At 53.9% G+C, this 22,228-nt stretch overlaps 1 protein-coding gene across 1 annotated transcript in view; it reads right to left on the bottom strand.

Moving 5' to 3' along the window:
* Positions 1-12,820: 12,820 nt before the first annotated feature.
* The window catches only part of EEF1AKMT4 (EEF1A lysine methyltransferase 4), a 46,026-nt gene continuing 36,618 nt past the window's right edge, over positions 12,821-22,228 (bottom strand). The window contains exon 3 of the mRNA XM_078607853.1: positions 12,821-13,686. Within this exon, the coding sequence (XP_078463979.1) occupies positions 13,384-13,686 (303 nt within the window). The 3' untranslated portion in view covers positions 12,821-13,383. The remainder of the gene's footprint in view (positions 13,687-22,228) is intronic.

Below are 22,228 nucleotides of genomic sequence, written 5' to 3' on the forward strand. Positions count from 1 at the left end.
TAAACGCACTCGACAAGAACAATAAAGTTTTAATTGGCCAAACCATCCCAAGTCAGGATCCTCTTGAAAATGGGTGTTGAGACTCCCTCTTTGCCAAGCGGCACACTCGCTAGCCAGCGACGCAGCGTGACCCTGTTTAAAGGGTGGAAAAGATACATATTTACGATTTTTGGAATGTTTGACTATTGTGCATTCTGCTCTGGCCTCTCACCAACTCCGTGTTTGTGACACACAAAACATCAGTTGTTTTGTTCGTGTGTCAAACTTCCCGTTAAGCGGCAGGGCCATTCTCCTCGCCAGGGCATTTGATCAGCAGCATCGGTGTCCAAATTCAGTGTCTCGTGGGCAATCCGTCAGCCTTTGCTTTAAACCAATGCTGGTGAACTAGCGGGACGTTTATCGCCGTGGGGGCCCTATCCGGGCATTTTCATGGCCGCCGGTGTTAATTAAATACGGCTGCCAAACCCCTGGTTGACTTTGACAGCGAGTAAAAATTTTTTCTGCAGTGACACTGGCTCGCAACACTCCTCATTCCGCGCCCGTCCGATAGCGCTGGTCTACGGCCAAAATGCTTCCGAAATAAATGCAGTCCAACTTTACCAATTCTGCGGTTATAACCGCTCACGCTCAGAGAGAGTGAGTGAGTGAGGCCGAATGGCCCCGACTCCCGTGAGCTGGGGTGAATGTGGCTCAGTGAACGCCAGCGCAGCGTTTCAGTTGGCCCAGCCGCGAGGACATGGTTGATCCGCTGCTAGATGAAGACCCACCCTGCCACACCCCCCTGCCACCCCAAAACGATTAACCAAATCATGAGTATTAATTATCTATTTAGGCACAGCCATGCCCAATCCCTCCATATATTGGCCCTGCAAACATGAACATTATTTGATCATTAATTCTGTGAGCGAGATTAATTATGTCCCGTTACAGCAGCAAGGCCCGATCCTCCTTCCATTATATACACGGGGCCTGACAACGTTGCGCATCGTTCAACGTTCGTTCTGCGAGCGGGATTTCAACGTCCACCTTTTGCGGACTCGCACGCCTCCACGCGCTGCGTCGTCGACAAAAATTTACGCGCGCGCGGGCGGGCGCGTACGGAATGCGTCAACGCGTCGAAACGCGCTTATTGACCCCCACGTCACAAACTGACCCCCCTCCCCCGACGCAGCAGCTGCCACGAAGTTTCGTTTTTTTGGTTGGTGTTTGGTGGGTTGGGGGAGAAATTCATCCGAGCCATATGAATGGATGTAAAGTTATCAAGGAATTGCAGCCCCGCAATTCCGCACTCTCACGCACGACACACGCACACTCTGCTCGGTGGCAAGGAAGCTCCTGCTGCTGCCTGCGACTGACAGCAACTGTTATCCAAAGTTCCATAATAATTGTGGGGCTGTATTAAACAAATAACTACCAAGTAAAACGCGTACATATATATATATAATTTTAATATTAAATAACAAAAAGTCTCTAGCGAAATGGCATGCGATGGAATTCTGTCGACGAGGGTTGTAAAGAGGCGCGCTCACGGATGTGGGGGTGGAGGGGGGGGGTGAACACAACATGGACCGGGCGCGAAACGTCGGTCGCTTAACGTCGCAATAACTTTTTCGACCGCCCCGTCATCTCAGCCCGGGGGCTGTACCAAGGAGGGACGTTAAAGACCCCCCCCACACCCCCGTGGTCTGTGAGCGTCGTCAATTTTGCAAGCGTCAGCCAATTATTATTAAGACGAACGGTCTCCGTTTAAACAAAAAGATGCAAACCGAGCCCCAGCTGCTGCTGTTCTTCTACCGTGCCCCGTCATGGACACGTGGAATTTCTACCACAGGCAAACAATTCCTCCTTTGCGTACGGGACAATATATAAATATCGCTCGTGTTGTATCTACTACATCGGTATCAGCATGATTTGAAGCGTGCGAGTCACAGTGATGTCATTGGTGACGTGAATTCACAGACGGACCCCCGGCCGCCCTTCCATCCTCTCCGTGTACCGCGTCATTCGTGTCGGTAACGCCCCCCCTAGCGAGCGCCTATTATTAAGGCTGGCGCGGTGCATGTTTGGCGGACGGTCAATAAGTTGACGCCTGGCCGGCCGCCTTTATCTCTCCCCCACCGCTGACTGCTGTTAACCCGCTCCCCGCACCGCCCTGACCTAACCACCCAATTGTTAACTTTGTTATATCGGAGCGACCTGGGGAAGGCTCATGCCAGACTCTCATATTCGCCGCACTGATTTCAGATATAAAGGGACCGTATTGAGGAATGGGTTCTTAATAGAGCCCAGAGGCGTCCCAAGGGGTGACTGCCCCGGGCCCCGCGCTTTGGGGGGGGGGGAGGGCTGACACTTCCACGTCACGGTGTCCGATGTGATAGTGCCGGTTTAGTTTTGAAGGCATTGGGGGGGGCCCACACGGTGTGATTTTCTCTGCGCCCCCCACCCCACCCACCCCCCCCCCATAAAACTGGGAGGCAAATTCAGTGACACGAGAACCATTATAGTCTCATCTGGAACGTGTCGCCCCTCCCCCCCAGCCCCCGCACCCCACCCCCGGCCCGTCATGGGAATGTGGAATTTCCAACCGTTGGTTCAGGGCCACCGTTAGAGATGGGTGGAGACCCCGACGCGTGGGACGCATCGACTTGCGTGCGACGATTTAAAGCTTTCGTGACTGCAGGGGTTCATCTTCTTGATTCTTTCCGTAAAGTCACGTAGAAGGGAAATAATAAAATAATAACAATAAAACATTAAATGAAAAAAGTTTTTTCACCTGACGACAGCTGCTTAATTTTATTATGTTTTATTTATTTACATAAAATAATTGTATTTTATTATGTTTTATTTTTATTATTTTATTACTTCCCTTCTACGTGACTTTACCGAAAGAACCAAGAAGTTGCGTGCGACGATTGACGATTCTGATTCGACGCGGGACGGTGGTGATGCGTGTACATTAAGTCCTCGTTTAACGCGGTGGAAGATGCGTTCCTGAAAAGTGCCGCATTAAGCGAAAACATTTCCCCGTAATTAATGTAGTAACGATAAAGGTTCAGCGAGATACGATGTACTACCACTACTACCACCACTACTACACACGCAACACAGTGAGATGGCGGGACAAATAACGGAGGGTACACACCGCCACTGCGTTACTGTATCATTCCGCGTCCTGTATCGCTGTACTGCTCAGCCGCGCAGCTCAATAAAGTAGTTCGTCTTCGACCGCTCAGAAACAGTGTTATAACGGGCGCGTTATAACGGACGCATTCTGCGTTATAACGGTGCGCGTCACGCGTTCTGCGACAAGTATTCCCGAATGGAAGAACCGCGTCAAAGCGAAAAGCACGTCGTAGTGTGAACCCCGCCACGCGTTAAGCGAGGACTTACATTGATACAACGTCAAGGTGATGGGTGACAACGTCATACCGTGTGTGAGTGGATGAGACACAGATCCCCCTATACGACCACACAGCACGTGACGGGCAAGCGCTGTTAGCGAGCACCTATTAAAGCTGACATGGCCCAATGTGGTGGGGAGCTGGGGGTGTGGCTGGAAAACCGCAACCCGGCCGCCTTTGTCTCCCCAGTCCCTGCCCATGTTGGATGCACCAAAGCAGATAACCAATTTATAGGTTGTTCGGCCAATCATTGCACGTGGTACCTAAACGCAACGCGGGTCCCACCCTAGATCAACGCAGCCGTCGTCAGCGCCACGACCAGGGCTGGAGTTCTCTTGAACTTTCACTCGAATGTTCCTCAAAACGTCGAGGGGTCGGGTCTAGCGGACTGCTTCGTCTCATCCTGCACCGCACTCTGTCGCCTGCGTCTTCCCTTCGCGCTGCTCAACTTGGGGATTCCGTCCCATCGTGTCTCCTCCAAAGGGTCGCGTAACAAACAACCTTGCTCAATTCAAGACGCCTGCCAACCAGTATCCATGACTACAGCTCCTGCAATAGTGCTGTGGGTTGCTGGCCGCTCGACGTTTTTGAGGCTAATTAGGCCTAAGCTCGGCAACCGTGATTTAAATCAAATTTAATCAAAACAAGCTTATGCTGTGTGTGAAACATCAGCACTGGGAAGACAAATGCGGCCGGGTGCGGTGCTGGATGCACTACACAGCGACCTTCGTCCGCAGTGCCAACCTTAATAGGTGCTCGCGAACTGCACTTGCCCCAACAGTCTGCATAGGCTACACTGGAGTGGGGGGGAGATCTTTGTCTTTCGTGTGGAACAGACACGAACGGGGAGCAAATGCGTCGCGGTGGAAGTGGTCCACACTCACCGACGTCGCTTCGAGGGCAGCTTCCGCACGAACTCGTAAAAACCATCGACGGACGTGCGGCACCCATCAAAATATAAACACACGCACAGCGACAGCCTCTTCCCCCTTCAATTGCGCCCGTCTCCTGGGCTTCCTTTTCACCGGCTGGGGACCTCGTGCCCATGGCCCATCCTGCGGCCGAGCTCCTGAAAGTATTCCCACGAGAAATCCAGCCACATCCCCCCCCACCCACACCGTGATGACACGAGCGCAGTTGCGTGTCTGGGTGCGTTTCGCGCGGCTTGGGGCGGTTTCACTCGCGATCTGCGTCTTCATCTCTCAACTCCGTCTCTCTCTCTCTCTCCATCTCTCTCTCGCTCTCTCTGCGAATGCACGCGCTGTTTAACCTCGCCCTTCCGTCAATAAAGGGCGAACGCTCCTGCCAACTGCGCTGACGACGACGATGATGACTCATGACGATGGCGATGATGACCACAATGAATAATTATTATGAAGATGGCAATGATGATGATGATGCATACGACGACTGCAACGATAACATGGCGACGAAGATAGTTGCGTTCGACGGATGTTGCTTGCGCGGTCAGCGGAGAGTCCCCCCACGGATTTCCCGCAGCGCACACGGCTGTTGATGGTGGTGATGGTGGTGGTGGGTAGGTGGAGGTGCGGCGGGTGTGGGAATCGATGGCATTTGGTGGAATCCCCCCGTCCTACGGCTTAGGCGGGGGGGGGGGGGGGTAACGCGAGCATCGGGGGGGGCCGCAAAAAGGAGGATATTTTGAATATTTCGCAGATGGTACAACAACAAAACAAGGGCACTTTATTCGTACCGAGCGGCGAAAATAATATAATATTATTGTTGCGATTAATAATGATAACACAAATACCGAGGGTGCGTACATGAAAATGGTGTTCTACCGCGATCGTCTCAACGTCTCTCACTGCTTGCGAGGTTGTCGCTGTGGGTCGCTGGTGATGCCGCGGGTGGCGGGTGTCGCTGTGGGGGTGTGGGGGGCGCGGCGGTGTTCGTTCGGGGACGCGGAGGGCACAGGGAGGGCTGCGAATTTTGTCACGAAAGTTTGAATGAATCGTGAAAGTTTTGGAAATGACGGTGGATTTAGGTTTTTTTGGAAGGGGGTGGCAGAGATTGGGGTTGCCCGTTCCTCCGATGCCAACCTGGCACCTCGCGGATTTCCATTCTCTCCTCCGATCGATCCGGAATGCCAAAACAAACGCAAGAAAACAAACTAAACGACGCTAGAATAACGTTTTGTTTTATAACGCTTGGAATTGTAATGTTTATCAATGTATTATTTTTATTCGAAATAAAACTTTTTATTATTATTTAACAACAACAACAAAAAGGCAAAAAATTGGTGCGGGACCGCCCCAACTTATTTGGTGAAATTATGTTTTCGTTTTTTTTCACCGGACCTCGGACGTAAATTTTATTTAAAAAAATAAAAGCCACGACAAAACCGTAGCCTTTTCTATGATGGTGGCGGTGGTAGTGGCATTGGTGGTGGTGATGATGGTGATGGCGGCGGTAGTGGTGGTGGTGGCGGCAGTGGTGGTGGTGGTGGTGGCGGTGGTGGTGGTGGTGGCGTTGGTGGTGGAGATATTAACTTTGTACCCTCCACCAAACCCACATTTCTACAAAAAGATTTTCAAAACCGGAATCCGACCGGGTAACTCTCTCTCTGCAGTCGAGAGCGACTGACCCACACGGTGTGGGGTTTGCCCCGTGCCCCCTCTATGGACGGCCCTGGTAATAACGACGATGATGGCAATGATGATGATGATGGTAATGATGATGCTGATTGTAATGATGATGATTGTAATGATGAAGATGGTAATGATGATGGCTATGACAATGATGGTAATGACAATGATACAATGATGGTAATGAAGAGTATGATAACGATTGTGATAATGATGACGATAATAGCAATGATGATGGTAACAATTGTTATGATACTTATGTTTAGTTTGTTGTCCTTCCTCCGCACATCTGTACGGTGCGAAAGAAGTTCAACATACACACATGACGAATGTGATGATGGAGGTGGTGGTGGTGGTGGTGATCATGATGACGGTGCGTGATGTGGGCGAAGCGACACTGAACATTCAGCGGCCGAGGTTCGCACGCGACGCTCCGTTCGTTCCCCTTCGCTGGCCACGTGCCCAGCGTCACAGTGCCAAAGTGGGTGGGAGGGAGAGGGGGGACGAGGGGGGGCGAGGGGGGGGAGACGAGGGGGGGGAGACGAGGGGGGGGGACGAGGGGGGGAGACGAGGGGGGGGGCGAGGGGGGAGACGAGGGGGGGAGACGAGGGGGGGGACGAGGGGGGGAGACGAGGGGGGGGGCGAGGGGGGAGACGAGGTGGGGGAAATGAGGGGGGGAGACGAGGGGGGGGGCGAGGGGGGGAGACGAGGGGGGGAGACGAGGGGGGGGAGACGAGGTGGGGGGGGGCAAGGGGGGGGAGACGAGGGGGGGGGACACGAGGGGGGGAGACGAGGGGGGGCGAGGGGGGGGAGACGAGGTGGGGAAGGACACGAGGCGCATTTGCGGTCCGCGCGCAGAACGGAAAGGGGTCTCAACATTCGTCGTCAGTCGCTGCAAGGATTTTTGTAAAACGAAAAGTGTTGCATATTTCATATATACACACACACACGTTGTGATCTATGATTACAAGTTTTTTTTGTACAACTTACAGACGACATATCGAGAGACAGAACGCGTCGTTCCATGGGTGGAGTCCTCAGTAACCTGGGGCTGCTTCAGTCCTTGCCGTCCATGCATTTGTCGATGATGATCAGACTGCCCCCCCCACTTCCACCCCCGCTCGCCACATTTAACTTCGCCAGGACCTCCATCACAGCGGCCTCGGCTTAATTTGTCATCGAGTAAATTCTCCGGGTCCGCTGGTAAATTTTGGATTCGGTGGGATACGTGGAAATGGTGGCGACCAGAAAGCCCCCTTTGGGACTGCCGGTGCGGTATACTGGATGTGGTGTGCCGGATGGTGGTGGGAGTGGGGGGGGGGTTTCTGAAGTATTTTTCTGGGTCGCTGGCAGACTTGGGAGTAGGTGGTTAGCCACGTACGGTGCGAAAAAAAGAGTTCACCGTATGTACGTGTCACAAATAGTAGCCGCAGCCGATACGTACTGAGAAGGAGAGAGAGAGAGGGGCATGGTGGATGGAGTTTGCCGCCTCGGACAAGTCTGCCCTGGCTGAGAGATACCGGGCGGTGATTGTCAATCACACGCGCGGCTGACGAGTGGCGGAGTTTGACTTCTATATTTGAGTGGGTGAAGAGGGGGGGGGGGGTGCAGGGACTCGCTTTGTTCTTCACATTAGGAATCGCGGGTGCGTATAATTAATAAAATAAAAAATCTTGATTGTAAACTTACTGAACATGAATTCATAAAGGTGCCCAGTTTGAGCAGGGCATTTCCTCCCCCCCCCCCCGCAAACTCCGCCCATAGACCCCCCCCTCCCCCTCCACTCCACATCCCAATGGCCCAGCACCACCACCAGCAACCACCACCGATGGGAAAATCAGAAACCCACCCTCAATGCCACGTAGGACCCCATCCATCAGCGCACAGAGCACGTGGTACCTGGCGCGCGGTGTCTCTCGCTCGCGCGCGCGCGCCCGAGTCGCCGTGACCCCACGACGGCTCCAGAACGTGGAGTGACCATCCCGGTGTCTCCAAACGACCGCGACAGACGAAGTGGCAATATCACTGGTCAACACACTTTTTGTGGCATAAGGTATTCCAACGGTTTTAAGGTAATTTTGGGGTGCTGATTCCAAATCTGGCATCAGTTTTTGTCTATCACATCAGGTTTTTTAGATATCAAATATTGCATTTTCAATAATAACTGCAGAAGAAAAATATTAAATAAATGTGGATATCTACATAAAATGATATTATAAACACACTATCCTAAAAATACAGCACCATATTTTAACACTAAAGCAGTCACTGACTCGCAACAACTTGCAATCATAAGTGACAGAGTTAATTTCGGGTAAAAGCAATGAAAATGGGGTATGCCGATAGCATAAAAATGATGTGATAGAGCAAATCTGAGATCAGATTTGGAATCAGCACCCTGAAATTAGTCTAGAACAGCTGCAAAAGTCCAGGCCAGAAAAAATGTTTTTTTCTTGTTGACCAGTGTATTCATTCCTCGGTGGTGGTGATCATTATAATGATCATTATTATAAAAAGTTTTTTTTACCCTTTTATCTGGCAACAAAACTGACACCTTTTTTTTACAAGGAGTCATGTTTGCATTGACCACAATACCTGCGGTCAGAATGCAAACAAAAAACACAACTCTGATAATGTATGCACTGTCCTTGAAATTGATTGGTCCACACCCGAGACAGCTTTCTTTAGAGCCTCGTCTCTCATGGTGTTGGACCAGATGACGCCAAAAGGCGCACACCCATGAGAGAATAGGCTCTAAAAGAAAGCTGTCTCGGGTGTGGACCAATCAATTTCAAGGACAGTGCATACATTATCATAGTTATGTTTTTTGTTTGCATTCCGACTGCAGGTATTGTGGTCAATGCAAACATGACTCCTTGTAAAAAAAGGTGTCAGTTTTGTTGCCAGATAAAAGGGTAAAAAAACAATTATCATATTTTGCTACTGGCAAAGGAGGTTCCAATGATAATCCTTATTGTTTTTGCTACTTGAAATCTGAGAAAACGATTCCAAACCCCTCCTTACCTCCCCCATGAATATAAATTGATTCGCCTTTTCCAGTAACAAAAAAAATCACAACGAAGCGGTTGTTGTTGTTGGTGGTGGTGGTTGTTGTTTGTACACAAACTCGTTACGCGTCGCCGAGGAGCATCACGGGAATAATGCACGTGACCTGTCCCACGAGCCCCCCACGTCTCCACGTACACAACTATAATACAATGCTGTCTAGGCCATCAGTCTACTAATTACGGGTGTCTTTCCAGACCAATATTGCCTCGCGAGCATTGGTGTTGGCAAAGTAATCAGACTCACAATACGCATTTATGCCGGAGGAACCCGCTGAGCTATAATGCTCTTTCTCGCAGATGTCCAGTCGAGTAAAGGGAACTCCGTGGCCGATGTTCACCTTCTGGGTCTCACCTTCAAGGGCACAAATGGTAGCTCAACGCAGTAGCTCGTCACGTGGACATTGACAGGGGCCAGATCAACTTGGCGGGCCGCGATGGTGTCACGGCGAGGCGCGGTGAAGAAACCACAAAACACACACACACAGACACACACACACACAGATTGTAGAAACCACAAACACACAGACACACACAAACAGATGTAGAAACCACAAACACACAGACACACACACCTGTAGAAACCACAAACACACAGACACACAGACACACACACATGTAGAAACCACAGACACACACAGATGTAGAAACCACAAACACACAGACACACACACCTGTAGAAACCACAAACACACAGACACACAGACACACACACATGTAGAAACCACAGACACACACAGATGTAGAAACCACAAACACACAGACACACACACATGTAGAAACCACAAACACACAGACACACACAGATGTAGAAACCACAAACACACACAGATGTAGAAACCACAAACACACAGACACAAAAACACACACAGACACACACAGATGTTAAGTCGAACTTTTTGTTAGTTCTGATGGTCCGGCTACGACATCGCGAGCTGGAGTTTTTGATACGAGACGTTGCAGAGACGTTGCTGAGACGTTGGTAAGGATCGTGCGACTCGTGAACTAAACCCCCCCCCCCCCATGCACGCTTTACGATTACTTAATTTCAAGATAAAATAACAATTAAAAAATACTACTAACAATGATGATGATGATGACGATGATTATTATGAATACATTTGAAAGAAGAAAAAAACGAATAAAAACATAAACAACCGTCTGGAATGCGTCTCTCTCTGCACGGCCACTTTTTGTTGTTGGGCAGCGACCTTCATCGCAAGGCCCCGCGGGTCATTGGTGGCCCCTGGGGGCACCCGGGGGCCCTTTAGTGCGGCCCCCGACAAGACACGAATGGCGCAAAAAACATCACCCCATCACGGAGGTGTTTGGGTTATACTCTTAGGGTTTTCGGTAAAGTCACGTAGGTAAAAAATAAATAATAAAAATATAATTGAAATAATAATAGAAATGAAATAATTATTTTAATAGAAATAAAATATTTATTTTATTTCACGTAGGTAAAAAATAAATAATAATATAATTGAAATAATAATTATAATTCTTTTATTTCTATTATTATTTCAATTATATTATTATTTATTTTTTACCTACGTGACTTTACCGAAAAACCTAAGAGTATGAATCCTTGCAGTCACGAAAGCTTCAAATCTAGTGTTTTGGTTAGATCGCGGCAAAATAAATGTGTCGTTAAACCCGCCACCACCCGACACAGCCAACTAGTAAGGGTTGTCACGTAAGCAGAACGTAGCCAATTTGCCGCTAGCGATCCCACTTCTGACACCACTTGTTGGGGCGTAAATGATGACTCGGAGGCAGATCTTCATGTAAGTGCTTGCGCCGGTTATTTATTGAGGGTTAGACAACTCCCCCCAGGGGTAGGGGTCTTTCACTGGGTACTTCACACGAATCTTCACTCGGTCTCTTCCTTAGCTCGGCTAGCTCCGGTCTCTCTCCCTCGAGTCGGATCGGGGGATCAGCCAACACCGACCGACCGGGGAGAGTAGCGCCTCCTATGACCACCGCCGGCTTCTCTCCAGACTCCTTGAGCCCTACCCCTGGCTGGCTCTTCGACCGTTCTCTATCCCGGGCTCCCACAGTGACCTCGCTTTCGTCACGGAGTCCCCCTTAAGTACCTAGAGGAGGCCCTACGTCATCGCCCCGCCCAGCGCGCGTGACGTCACGTCCCATGACGTCATCGCCCCGCCCAGCGCGCGTGACGTCACGTCCCCATATTTACTCCTCTACACTAGTACAGCACACCGGTGTGTTGGAGAGCCACAAACATTTACAATCTGAGTACGACGTTTCGCCAGTAATTAGAACTAGCTTCATCAGGCGACAGACAGATATTTGTGTTCTGTTTACGTGGCAACCCTTGCTAGTTGGCTGTGTCGGGTGGTGGCGGGCTTTAACGACACATTTACATATTTACGCGATCTAACCCAAAAAAACCTCTATTATGGATGATACTGGTCGTGAAAGCCTGCTAAGTGTTAAACTGAAAACACCCCCCCCATCATTATCGCGCTGCTGTCAAACCCCAGTGGTTTCAAATGGTGTGGCGGCCCTCACACACCGACACCGCTGTCAACCCGTGCGGTTTTACCACCCCCTATTCTTGTACGGGGAAATTGAGATTTCAGCTCTCCGCACGGCGTACAGCCGTTTCAATTCGGGCACCAAAAATGTTGTTGGTCTATTTGTTTGTGTTTCTCCCTTGCGACGATGGGACTTTGTAGGATGAACGTTGAGATTTTATAAGGGCCACGGGGTTGACCAAAAAGGTCTGAATTGGTCTGTAATAATGTAAGGCATTGATAAGGGGTTTGCATTGATGATGTCTTGCCCCCTCCCCCACCGCCTCTGAAAATTATCGAAGAGCCCTTGGGCTGAAGCCGCCTGCACGGTCAATGGACGCAGGCAGCTGCGGAAACGGTGCCCCCCACCCCCCCCCCCCCGACGGTAGCAGGCGACAGCCAACAAGCTGACCCATCGTCTATTTGATCATGGGACCTCCTTCGTCTATTGTTTGTTTGTCACTTGCTGCTACATTTAGCCAAGAATGTCAGTGTGTAACGCGCGTGACGTCACTCCACGTCGACCAGCCCCCCCCCCCCCCACACATTAATAATCATGAACAGGTTACGTCCTCCACGTGGACCCGCCCCTCATTAATAATCATGATGTTCATTCTAAATGTGGAGGGAAAAACCGGAGGACCTGGAAAAAAAATCGATGCAACCACGGGGATATACAGCAGGCGTCAAGGTCAGAATGGAACCCACGACCTGCTGAATACCAGGCGAGGTAGTTAACATCTCACCACGGAGAGAGAGGCATGAAAATTCCACATATACAGCAGGCGTCAGGGTCAGAATCAAACCCACGACCTCCTGTATACCAGGCGAGGAAGTTCCGGGCATTCGTTGAAATGTTGATATCACGTAAATCTCTCCGAGATAATTATCGGCAGGCCCACGTGTGGAGGGGTAAAGTGTGGGTACTCCCCTGAGAGGGAGATTCCCTGCGTGGAGGAGGAGGCGGGAAGGCCCTCTGCTCTGCGTGGAGGAGCAGGGAGATCCCTGGGGTGGAGGAGGAGTGGGTGGAGGAGTGGAGGGGGAGGAGGGAGACCTCTTGAATGGAGGAGGAGGAGGATGGGGTGGATGAGTAGGTGAGGGGGAGGGAGACCTCTTGGATGGAGGAGGAGGAATTCCCTGGTGCAGAGCAACCATCATCTGCAAATTACAAGAGGCTCCAGAGAATAAGACGCACTCCAAACTTTATGGCGAATTTTTTTTTTTTTATTTAAAATCCCTGCTTCATCATCGGGAGAATACGGCACTGCAACGGAGAGCCGTCTTCCGAGGAGATGGTTACGGACACGGTGCTTTAAAACGGTGGATGAGATGTGTTTCGGGAAGACGATTGCGAACAGCAAGACGACACGCAAAGTCTTTCACAAAGTCTCGTCTTGCGCTCTCCGCAATATCGGACGCAGCCAACCCAAACTTTAGCTTCACGATTCTGGGATGTTTAAAAAGACCGCGCCGTACGAACCGGAGAATACGTTAAGTCGCCCGATTAAAAACTAATTTCCTTCCTGTGTTAGTTTATTGTCCTTGCACCGCACCTCCGATTAGCGCCGTTGGCTACGTACGGTGCGAAAGAAGTCCAAAAGACAAACATTCACGAAACATCTCGAGTGATATTTTCCCCTTCGCTTGCAAAGTGAACCGAGCGCGAGTGTAAATATCCACGTGGAGCTCGCACTCGGCGACCTTGCCAACGCGACCTCCTAAAAACTTCACTTGCGCGCTGCTGTGGGACCGGCCAAAGGGTCAACGAAGGTCAAAGGAACGTTGACAGATCGATGGCGTTGAGGAAGTCTTCTCGCTCGTCGTACTCAAGCATGACGGGCGGAGCCGCATCATCATCCTGATCATCTTCGTCTTCATCGTCGTCGTCATTATCTCCGGGCGGCTCGCCGTGGCCCCTCGTCATCACGTACACGTGGTAGTGGAAGGTCTCCCCGTACGTGCGGTGCCGCACGCGCCACCCGTAGCGGCGCCGCGCGTACAGCGGCGAGCGCACGTGCGGGTGGGCGAACGTCACCGACACGAAGTGGCCGCCCGGGCGTAGGACGCGTGACACCTGTGGGGCGAGGGGCCACGGGGGATGAGGTGCGGGACATGGTGGGGGGGGGGGGGGACAGAGTGAGTGATACATGGGGGACGTGAATGTGTCTGTACGTTGAACTTCTTTCGCACCGCCGTACGTAGCCAACCGTGCTAATCGGAGGTGCGAGGAAGAACAACAAACTAAACACAAACATCAGTTCTAAATCTCGATGATGCATAGCTCCAGTGGCTTCCTAATATCGAGGCTCAGCAGGGTGAGTGTGAGTGTCACGTGGTGACACAGCAGGGTGTCACGTGGTGACACAGCAGGGTGTCACGTGGTGACACAGCAGGGTGAGTGTCACGTGGTGATACAGCAGGGTGAGTGTCACGTGGTGACGCAGCAGGGTGAGTGTCACGTGGTGACGCAGCAGGGTGAGTGTCACGTGGTGACACAGCAGGGAGAAAGGAGGGGGGGAGATGTGCGTCTGCCTGATTTCTCACAGCTGCTGTTTTAATGTGGGAAGCAAAAACGCGGCACGGCTGAGATGAGATGAGATGTTGTTGTCGTGGCAATCGTAAACGCGAGAACCGGACTCGAACCGAGGCCCTCAGTGGCCCCCGGCTCAGTGCCTGGCATGGCCCTCGTGAATCCCTCCCCCGGCCTCGGGCAAGAAGGTCGTCATGTCACCGTGACTGGATTGTTTTGACAGGATGCAACGGGGATGCTGGTGGGCGCCAAATATCAAGACAGAGATCACCCGCACAGCCTTAAAGTGATGTCAGCGAGCAGCGCCTATGATAGCAGGGAACACGAGTGGCCAGCACCACACGCACGTGTCTACCCGGTGCCGGTCTGCACCAGGTACTCGTTTTAAGGCTGAGTCGACCTAGGGGGTGCCCAGGACCGGTGCAGATATTCGACGTTGTCTGTGAGCGGGAATCGAACGGCGCGATAACCGCTCCCCGCATAAACAAAGATCCCCCTGACAGGTTCGACATACTTTAGGGGCAAGTGCTGTTCGCGAGCACCTACGAAGGCTGGGATACACACAGACACACATACACACATATGTAAGACACAAGCACACAGGACACACACATGGGTGACGCGCGCACACACACACGGGCATGCCCACCCCACCCAGCGAGCCCCACGGAGCGAGAGAGAGAGAGAGAGAACCCTTTAAGGATCGGTGCTCGCATTTGCATTCTGTGCGCGATGCCACTGCGCAAGCTCCAGCCTGCTTCCACTTCCTCCTCCTCCCCCCCACCTCCTCCTCCGCCAATTCCTCAATCAACAGCATCCCTCCCTCCTGCTCCCTTCCTCCCTCCTCCCTCCCTCCTACCCCCCCCCCGTCCCTCGCCATCCCCACTGCAACCTCCTCCATCATCCCCGCCGATACAATCACCGCCATCGCCACCCCTCTCGAATACAACCACCATCACAACCACCACAACCACCACCACCACAACCAGCCGCCCTCCATCCACCTCCAATGCAATCACCTTCACCACCACCACCATCATCAACCTATCCCTCCCTCCCTACCGCAGGCACGGGGACACTGTCCCCCAGCAGTGGATGAGGGCTCGACGTTCATCATCGTCGTTGCATTCGTCTCTGTTGGTCATCATCGACGATTTCCCTTCAAGACGCGCGCACGCTTTGGCACGTGCCAGGAGTCAGTGGGGGGGGGGGGGGGGGTACGGTCCAAATGTAACTTCTTTCGCACCGTACGTAGCCAACAGTGCCAATCTCGGAGGTCGACATCTCTTCCACCATCCGAGTAGGGCGATAGAAGAGGCGTGGACAAGAGAGGGGAGAGAGGCAGCGAGACGAGGTGGGATAATGAGACGTGGATGGGCACGCAGACTGAGAGAGAGAGAGAGAGGAGGTAGTGAGATGACAGAGACGTGGGGGCGAGGTGGGGAAACAAAGACACAGACGACGATGGAGGTTGATGAATTAAAACTGCTTCGTGTTTAGTCTGCGCCCCCCCCGCACCTCCGATTAGCGCGGTTGGCGAACGCACGGCGCGAAAGAAGTTCAAGGCACGCGTTTCATGGCAATTCGTCCGCGTTCATTGGGATTCTGAATTCGATCGTTCGATGCGAGGATTCCAAGTGACCCCCATACCCCCCCCCCCCGCCATCCTCCCTTATTTTCCCATGAATCCGTTGGGGGGGGGGTCAGGGACCTTGAGCTACCTGGGGCCCCTGCGCTTGCCCTCGGTGTGGCACCCCCCCCCCCCCCCCCGCGTGGCCACGCGCTCCTCTCGCTGTTGAACGTTCGAGGAGGCACGAGCGACTGCAACGCGGTGGGGGGGGGGGAGGACGCCCTGGGCCTCCACTAGGTCGACTCGGCCTCAAAAATGAGTACATTGCGCGTGGTGTTGGCGCGCGTGGAACAGTCGCCGCTGGGGGAGGAATCAAGTGGGCCGGGCGTGGTGCTGGCCACCCACCCCCCGTGTAGCCTGAAACAGACTGTAGGGGCAAGTGCTGTTAGCGAGCACCTATGAAGGCCGGCACGGCACACGAGGGGGTGGGTGGCCAGCATCACGCCCGGCCGCCTTTGTCTCTGCAGTGACGATGCTTAACACACCGCACCAGGTACGAATTTGAGGCCGAGTCGACCTAGGGGAGGCCCACGACCGATTCAGAAGATCGTCACCTGGTGTTGGCCGTGAGCGGGAATCGAACTCTGTTCGCCGGGTTCATAGCGCAGCGTAGCGCTAACCGCTGCACCACCGCTCCCCGCACACACACGGCTTAAACTCGCATGAGCACCCCCTTCTCCCTCTCACTCTCTCGCCCACGCTCATCAATGAACGGCGAGGGGAGGCGAGGGAGCGAGGGAAGGGGGTGAGGGGAAGTGTGTGGGTGTGTGTGTGTGCGTGCAAGCGAGGAGCGGTAGTGTGGTGGTTAGCGCACTGCGCTACGAAACCCGGCGACCCGAGTTCGATTCCCCATTCACAAAATTACAGTGGCGAATATCTCAACCTGGTCCTGGACAACTTCCCTAGGTCGACCCAGCCTTAACCAAATGAGCTGTCGGTGCGGTGTGTGGGGGGGAAATAAAATAATCAGAATTCAGGAGACACCCAACCCCTCGTGTGCCTTGCCAGCCGTCGTAGGTGCTGGCTCGCAGCACTTGCCCCGAGACTATATGGGGGATCTTTGTATTTACCTGTGCGTCGATGTGCACGCGGGGTGGACACAATTATCGTCATTATCGTTATCATTGACCACCACCACCATCATCTTTGTCATCATCGATCATTGGGTTGGTGGCAGCAAGGATGGAGAGGGATGTGAATTGGAGAGGGGGAGGTGAGGTTGGGGGCGGAGCAAGAGGAGAAGAAACGGGGGAGAAGTGTGGGAGGACGAGGGGAGGGGGAGGAAGTGGGGTGGGGAATAGACAGGGAACTGCAAATGCCGGCGTAGAACGCGCGCGTGTGCGTGCCGCGCGTAACAATGTGCGCCTGGACTCGTGCGTGCGTGCGTTTGCATGCGTGCGTACGTTTGCATGCGTGCGTGTGTGCGTGTCCGCGTATGTGTGTGCATGCGTGTGTGTGTTTGCGTGACCGCGTGTGTGTTTGCATGCGTGCGTGTGTTTGCATGCGTGTGCGTGCGCGTGCGTGTGTCCGCGTGTGTGTCTGTGTGCGTGGCCGCGTTTGAGTGCATTCGTGCGTGTCCGTGCATGCACACACGTGGGGAGCGGTGGTGTAGCGGTTAGCGCTACGCTGCGCTCCGAATCCGGCAACCCAAGTTCGATTCCCCGCTCACAGCCAACGCCATTGACGATTATCTGAACCGGTCCTGGGACTCCCCTAGGTCGACTCAGGCTCAAATTAGTACCTGGCGCGGTGCGTAAAAACATCGCCACTGGGAAGACAAAGGCGGCTGGGCGTGGTGCTGGCCATCCACCACCTCGTGTGCCGTTCTGGCCCTTCATAGGTGCTACTCGCTAACAGCACTTGCCCCAACAGTCTGATAAGGCTATACGGGGGATCTTTGTCTTTGTATTGTGCATGCGTGCACGTCGGGGGATTGGTACAAAAAAAACATGGCGTCATGAAACGTGTGAACGTGACCAGATCGCCGTCACTATGATGATCATTGACCACCACCATCATCACCAACATCACCACCAACATCATCGCCACCAACATCACCTTCATCACCAACATCACCACCAACATCATCGCCACCAACATCACCGCCACCAACATCACCGCCACCACCATCATCGCCACCACCATCATCACCACCACCATCATCACCACCACCATCATCACCACCACCATCATCACCACCACCATCATCACCACCACCACCATCATCATCATCACCACCATCATCATCACCACCACCATCATCATCACCACCACCATCATCACCACCACCATCATCACCACCGACATTACCACCACCATCATCACCACCACCATCATCACCACCAACAACATCACCACCAACATCACCACCATCATCATCACCACATCATCACCACCAACATCATCACCACCAACATCATCAACACCACCACCACCATCAACATCATCGCCTCCAATGATCGCACATCGACCCATGCCTATAATATAATCATTAATCAACCTCCCCCCTTTTTAATAAATCAACGGCTCTTCTTCATAATCATCGTCATTACCATGAGCCACGCTCAATCCACTGCTGGGTGATGATGAAGGCCTCCCCACGCAGTCCGCATCTCAGGACACGATCCTGCGATGTTTGAATCCCACCCAGCGCCTGCACACGCCACGGTGACTTCGAAGCTCCATCTCCTCGCTGGAGGGATGTTGCTCTCGCACTCCTTGGCTGACCGTGCCCATGCATGACGGTTCATCCTCTACAAGTCGGTCAAGCTGGGAACATCGATTTGAAATTGGAAAAATCATCATCACCACCATCGTTTCCCCAGCGGTGCTCATCAACGACCGATTCACCGCCGTAGGCTACCAATCCTTGCGAATCAAAGAACCTTCTCGATTGAACCAGTTCGGATATTCGCCGCTGATGTTGGAGTGGAGACTCGAACTCGGGTTGCTGAGTTCGCAACGCTCCTACACATTCGCCCCACCGCTCCCCCACGCCCACACACCCGCACACAAAGATGCACCGTATAGCCTTAACATAATGTTGGGGCAAGTGCTGTTAGCAAGCACCCGAGGGAGTGGGTGGCCAGCACCACGCTCGGTCGCCTTTGTCTCTATAGTGGCGATGCACACTGCACCAGGTACTCATTTGAGGCTGAGCCGACCTACTGGAGACCCAAGTCCGCTTCAAATAATCGTCTCTGCTGTTGGTCGAACTCGGGTCGCTGCGCAAAAACCGCTGCACCACCGCTGCCCACATGCAAACGCATATGCGCGTGCACGCATGCACACACACACGTAGCTGCATGCACACACACGTGCACGCATACACGTGCACGCACGCACACACACACGTGCACGCACGCACACACACACGTGCACGCACGCACACACACGCATGCACGCACGCACGCACACGCATGCACGCACGCACACGCATGTACACACACGCATGCACGCATGCACACACATGCACGCATGCACACACATGCACGCACACACATGCACGTACACACATGCACGCATGCACACACATGCACGCACACACACACACTCGTCTGTGTCGTTTTTTTGTTGTTGTTGTTGCAATGTGCAACGTGCAGGGCTGCACAGGCAATGGGATCGCTGTCGCCGCCGCTGCCACTGCCGGGTTTGTGATGCACCTCGGAGTCACTTTGCATTCGAGCCGTCACCGCTCTGCGCGTTGTGGGGAAAAAAATCACACAGAGGGAGGGTGGGAGGGTGGCGGTGGGTGTCGGTGATGGTGGAGGAGGATGGAGGAGGAGGAGGGCTGAGGAGGAGGAGGTGGTGGTGGTATCGGCGGTGGGGGTTGGGGAAAAAAGAGTGAGGTTTATTCCAGAACCTTCTGTCCCATAATGCATTTCCAGTAAATTAGGAATGCTGAGAAGGTAGCAGTAGCAGCAGCAGCAGCAGCAACCACTCACGCTCACGCACAGCGAAGTTGGCACACCGATGGCACAGCAGTGCCAGCCAACAGCGCCGTGCTGTACACGCGCGTGCAGAGGCGCGTGCGCGTGCGACAAGCGTGCACACGCGCCGCATGTAACGCACGGGCGTACGCATACACGTGCACCCACACACACACACGCGTGCACACAAAGACAACGATCCCCCCCACCCCACCGTGTAGCCCTAATAGATAATTATTGGAGCAAGGGCCGTTCGCGTGTAGCACCTGTGAAGGCTGGCACGGCACACGAGGGGGTTGGGGTGGCATAATGCATTGTCGGGAAGGTTTGTTCTTGCGAGGACAAAACAATGATCATAATTGCAACTTGGAACGCGCCGCTCTCGAAGACAGAGGACGACTCGGAGGCGCGTGGAGTAATCGCGGACAAGCAGGGAGGCTGCTGCGGCAGCAGCCGCAGCGGCAGCAGCCGCAGCAGCCTCGCGTTGGGCCGCCGGCGCCAACAATTGCCCGAGCTCTGCGGCCCTCTACATTTACGTCAATCGGTCCCATAAGCCCCCCCCCCCGGCTCTCGCATAAACTGGCATTGCGACGTCATTTTACACCTGTTGAAGGCGAACGACAACGGAACAGTCCGCGCCAGGCGGCGTTTGTGTCGCCCAAATTGTATTTATTCGTTGCGATTTTGACTTCCGTTTATTCGGGACCCCGGGGTCCCGCCATGAGGTTCAGTTACTGATGAGCGTTGACACGCGTGCGGAAACCGGAGCACGCTGGGAGAAAACCCCACGCGTGCGAGGGGAGGGGGGCAACTCCATCCCCATTCGGATGAAATAGGCGAAGTCCACCTTGTTGCTGGCAGAGCCAGGAGGTACACCGCCTCCTCCTTGACACCCACCCACGGTGGGGGCGGAGTTTCGCAACCCATCTGTGTGTGAGCCACCAACCCTCACTGCTGCTCCCCCCCCCCCACCAGCACCAGATTACAGGAGGCAGACACGTGCAGAGTAACCACCACCACCACCACAACCACCACAACCACCACAACCACCACCACCACATCCACCACAACCACCACCACCACCACCACCACCACCACAACCACCACCACAACCACCACAACCACAACCACCACCACCACCACAACCACCACCACAACCACCACCACCAAATGGCAGTGCATTCCGGAGGAGCAGACAGGGAGTGAGGACCCCCACCAGCCCCCCCCCCGTGTGTGGTGCAGTGGGGGGAGGGGGGTGTACCTGGAGCTGGTATTGATTTTGTTTTAAAGAAATCTACGCGGGCAGTTTAATTGAAGTGGCATGAGTCACGCTTGCGAGCGAGAGCGTGGGGAGCGGTGGGGTAGCGGTTAGCGCGCTGCGCTACGAACCCGGCGACCCCAGTTCGATTCCCGCTCACGGCCAACACCGGTGACGATTATCTGAATCGTTCATGGGCCTCCGCTAGGTCCTATCAGCCTCAAATGATTACCTGGTGTGTGGTGTGTAAACATTACCACTGGGGAGACAAAGGCGGCTCGGCGTGGTGCTGGCCACCCACCCCCTCGTGTGCGGTGCCGGCCATCATAGGTGCTTCTCGCTGACAGCACTTGCCCCGACAGTCTGTTACAGGCTACACGGGGGAACTTTATCTTTGTGCGCGCACCTTTACATCTGTGTTCTGAGCCCACGCCGAGTGCAACAAGCGAGCACACCACACCAGAGTTGCAGGAGACGAGTGGTGACTATGTAGCACACACACACACGCGCACACACACACGCGCACACACACACACGCACGCACACACGCGCACACACACACGCGCGCGCACACACGCGCACACACACACACGCGCGCACACACACGCGCGCACACACACGCGCACACACACGCGCGCACGCACACGCGCGCGCACACACACACACGCACGCACATCCCCCCGCATTGCATTCTTAGCACGATCTCTGCCTTTCTCACCGACACGGGGGGCGGGGCTGGGGAGGGGGGCTGGGGGGCGGGGCTGGGGGTGCTGGGGGGCGGGGCTGGGGGGTAGAGGGGGGGTAGAGGGGGGGGGTATTCCCTGTAAAATGACTTTGTCCACAAAACATAATTTGTCCAGCGAGCCTCATCGCGTTGGCCTCCCGCTGCCTCTGCTGGAGGCGCGACCCCCACGCGGGCCCCGCCCCCCCCCCCTGCCCCCCCCGCCACCACCCACCCGGCACGGTCGCACAGAGGCGTGGGCCCCCCAGCAACAACGCCGGGGGTTTGTCTACCCCCACCCCTAGCCCCAACACTAACCCCTACCCCCAACACTAACCCCTACCCCCAACACTAACCCCTACACCCGAGCCCCAACACTAACCCCTAGCCCCGAGCCCCAATACTGACCCATACCTCCTAGCCCCAACACTAACCCCGACCCCCAACACTAACCCCTACCACCTAGCCCCACCCCTACCCCCTACACCCTAGCCCCAACACTAACCCCGACCCCCTAGCCCCAACACTAACCCCTACCACCTAGCCCC

The sequence above is a fragment of the Lampetra planeri genome, chromosome 28 (genome assembly GCF_965212315.1).
Source record: "Lampetra planeri chromosome 28, kcLamPlan1.2.h2, whole genome shotgun sequence".
In the NCBI taxonomy this organism is placed as follows: Eukaryota; Metazoa; Chordata; class Hyperoartia; order Petromyzontiformes; family Petromyzontidae; genus Lampetra; species Lampetra planeri.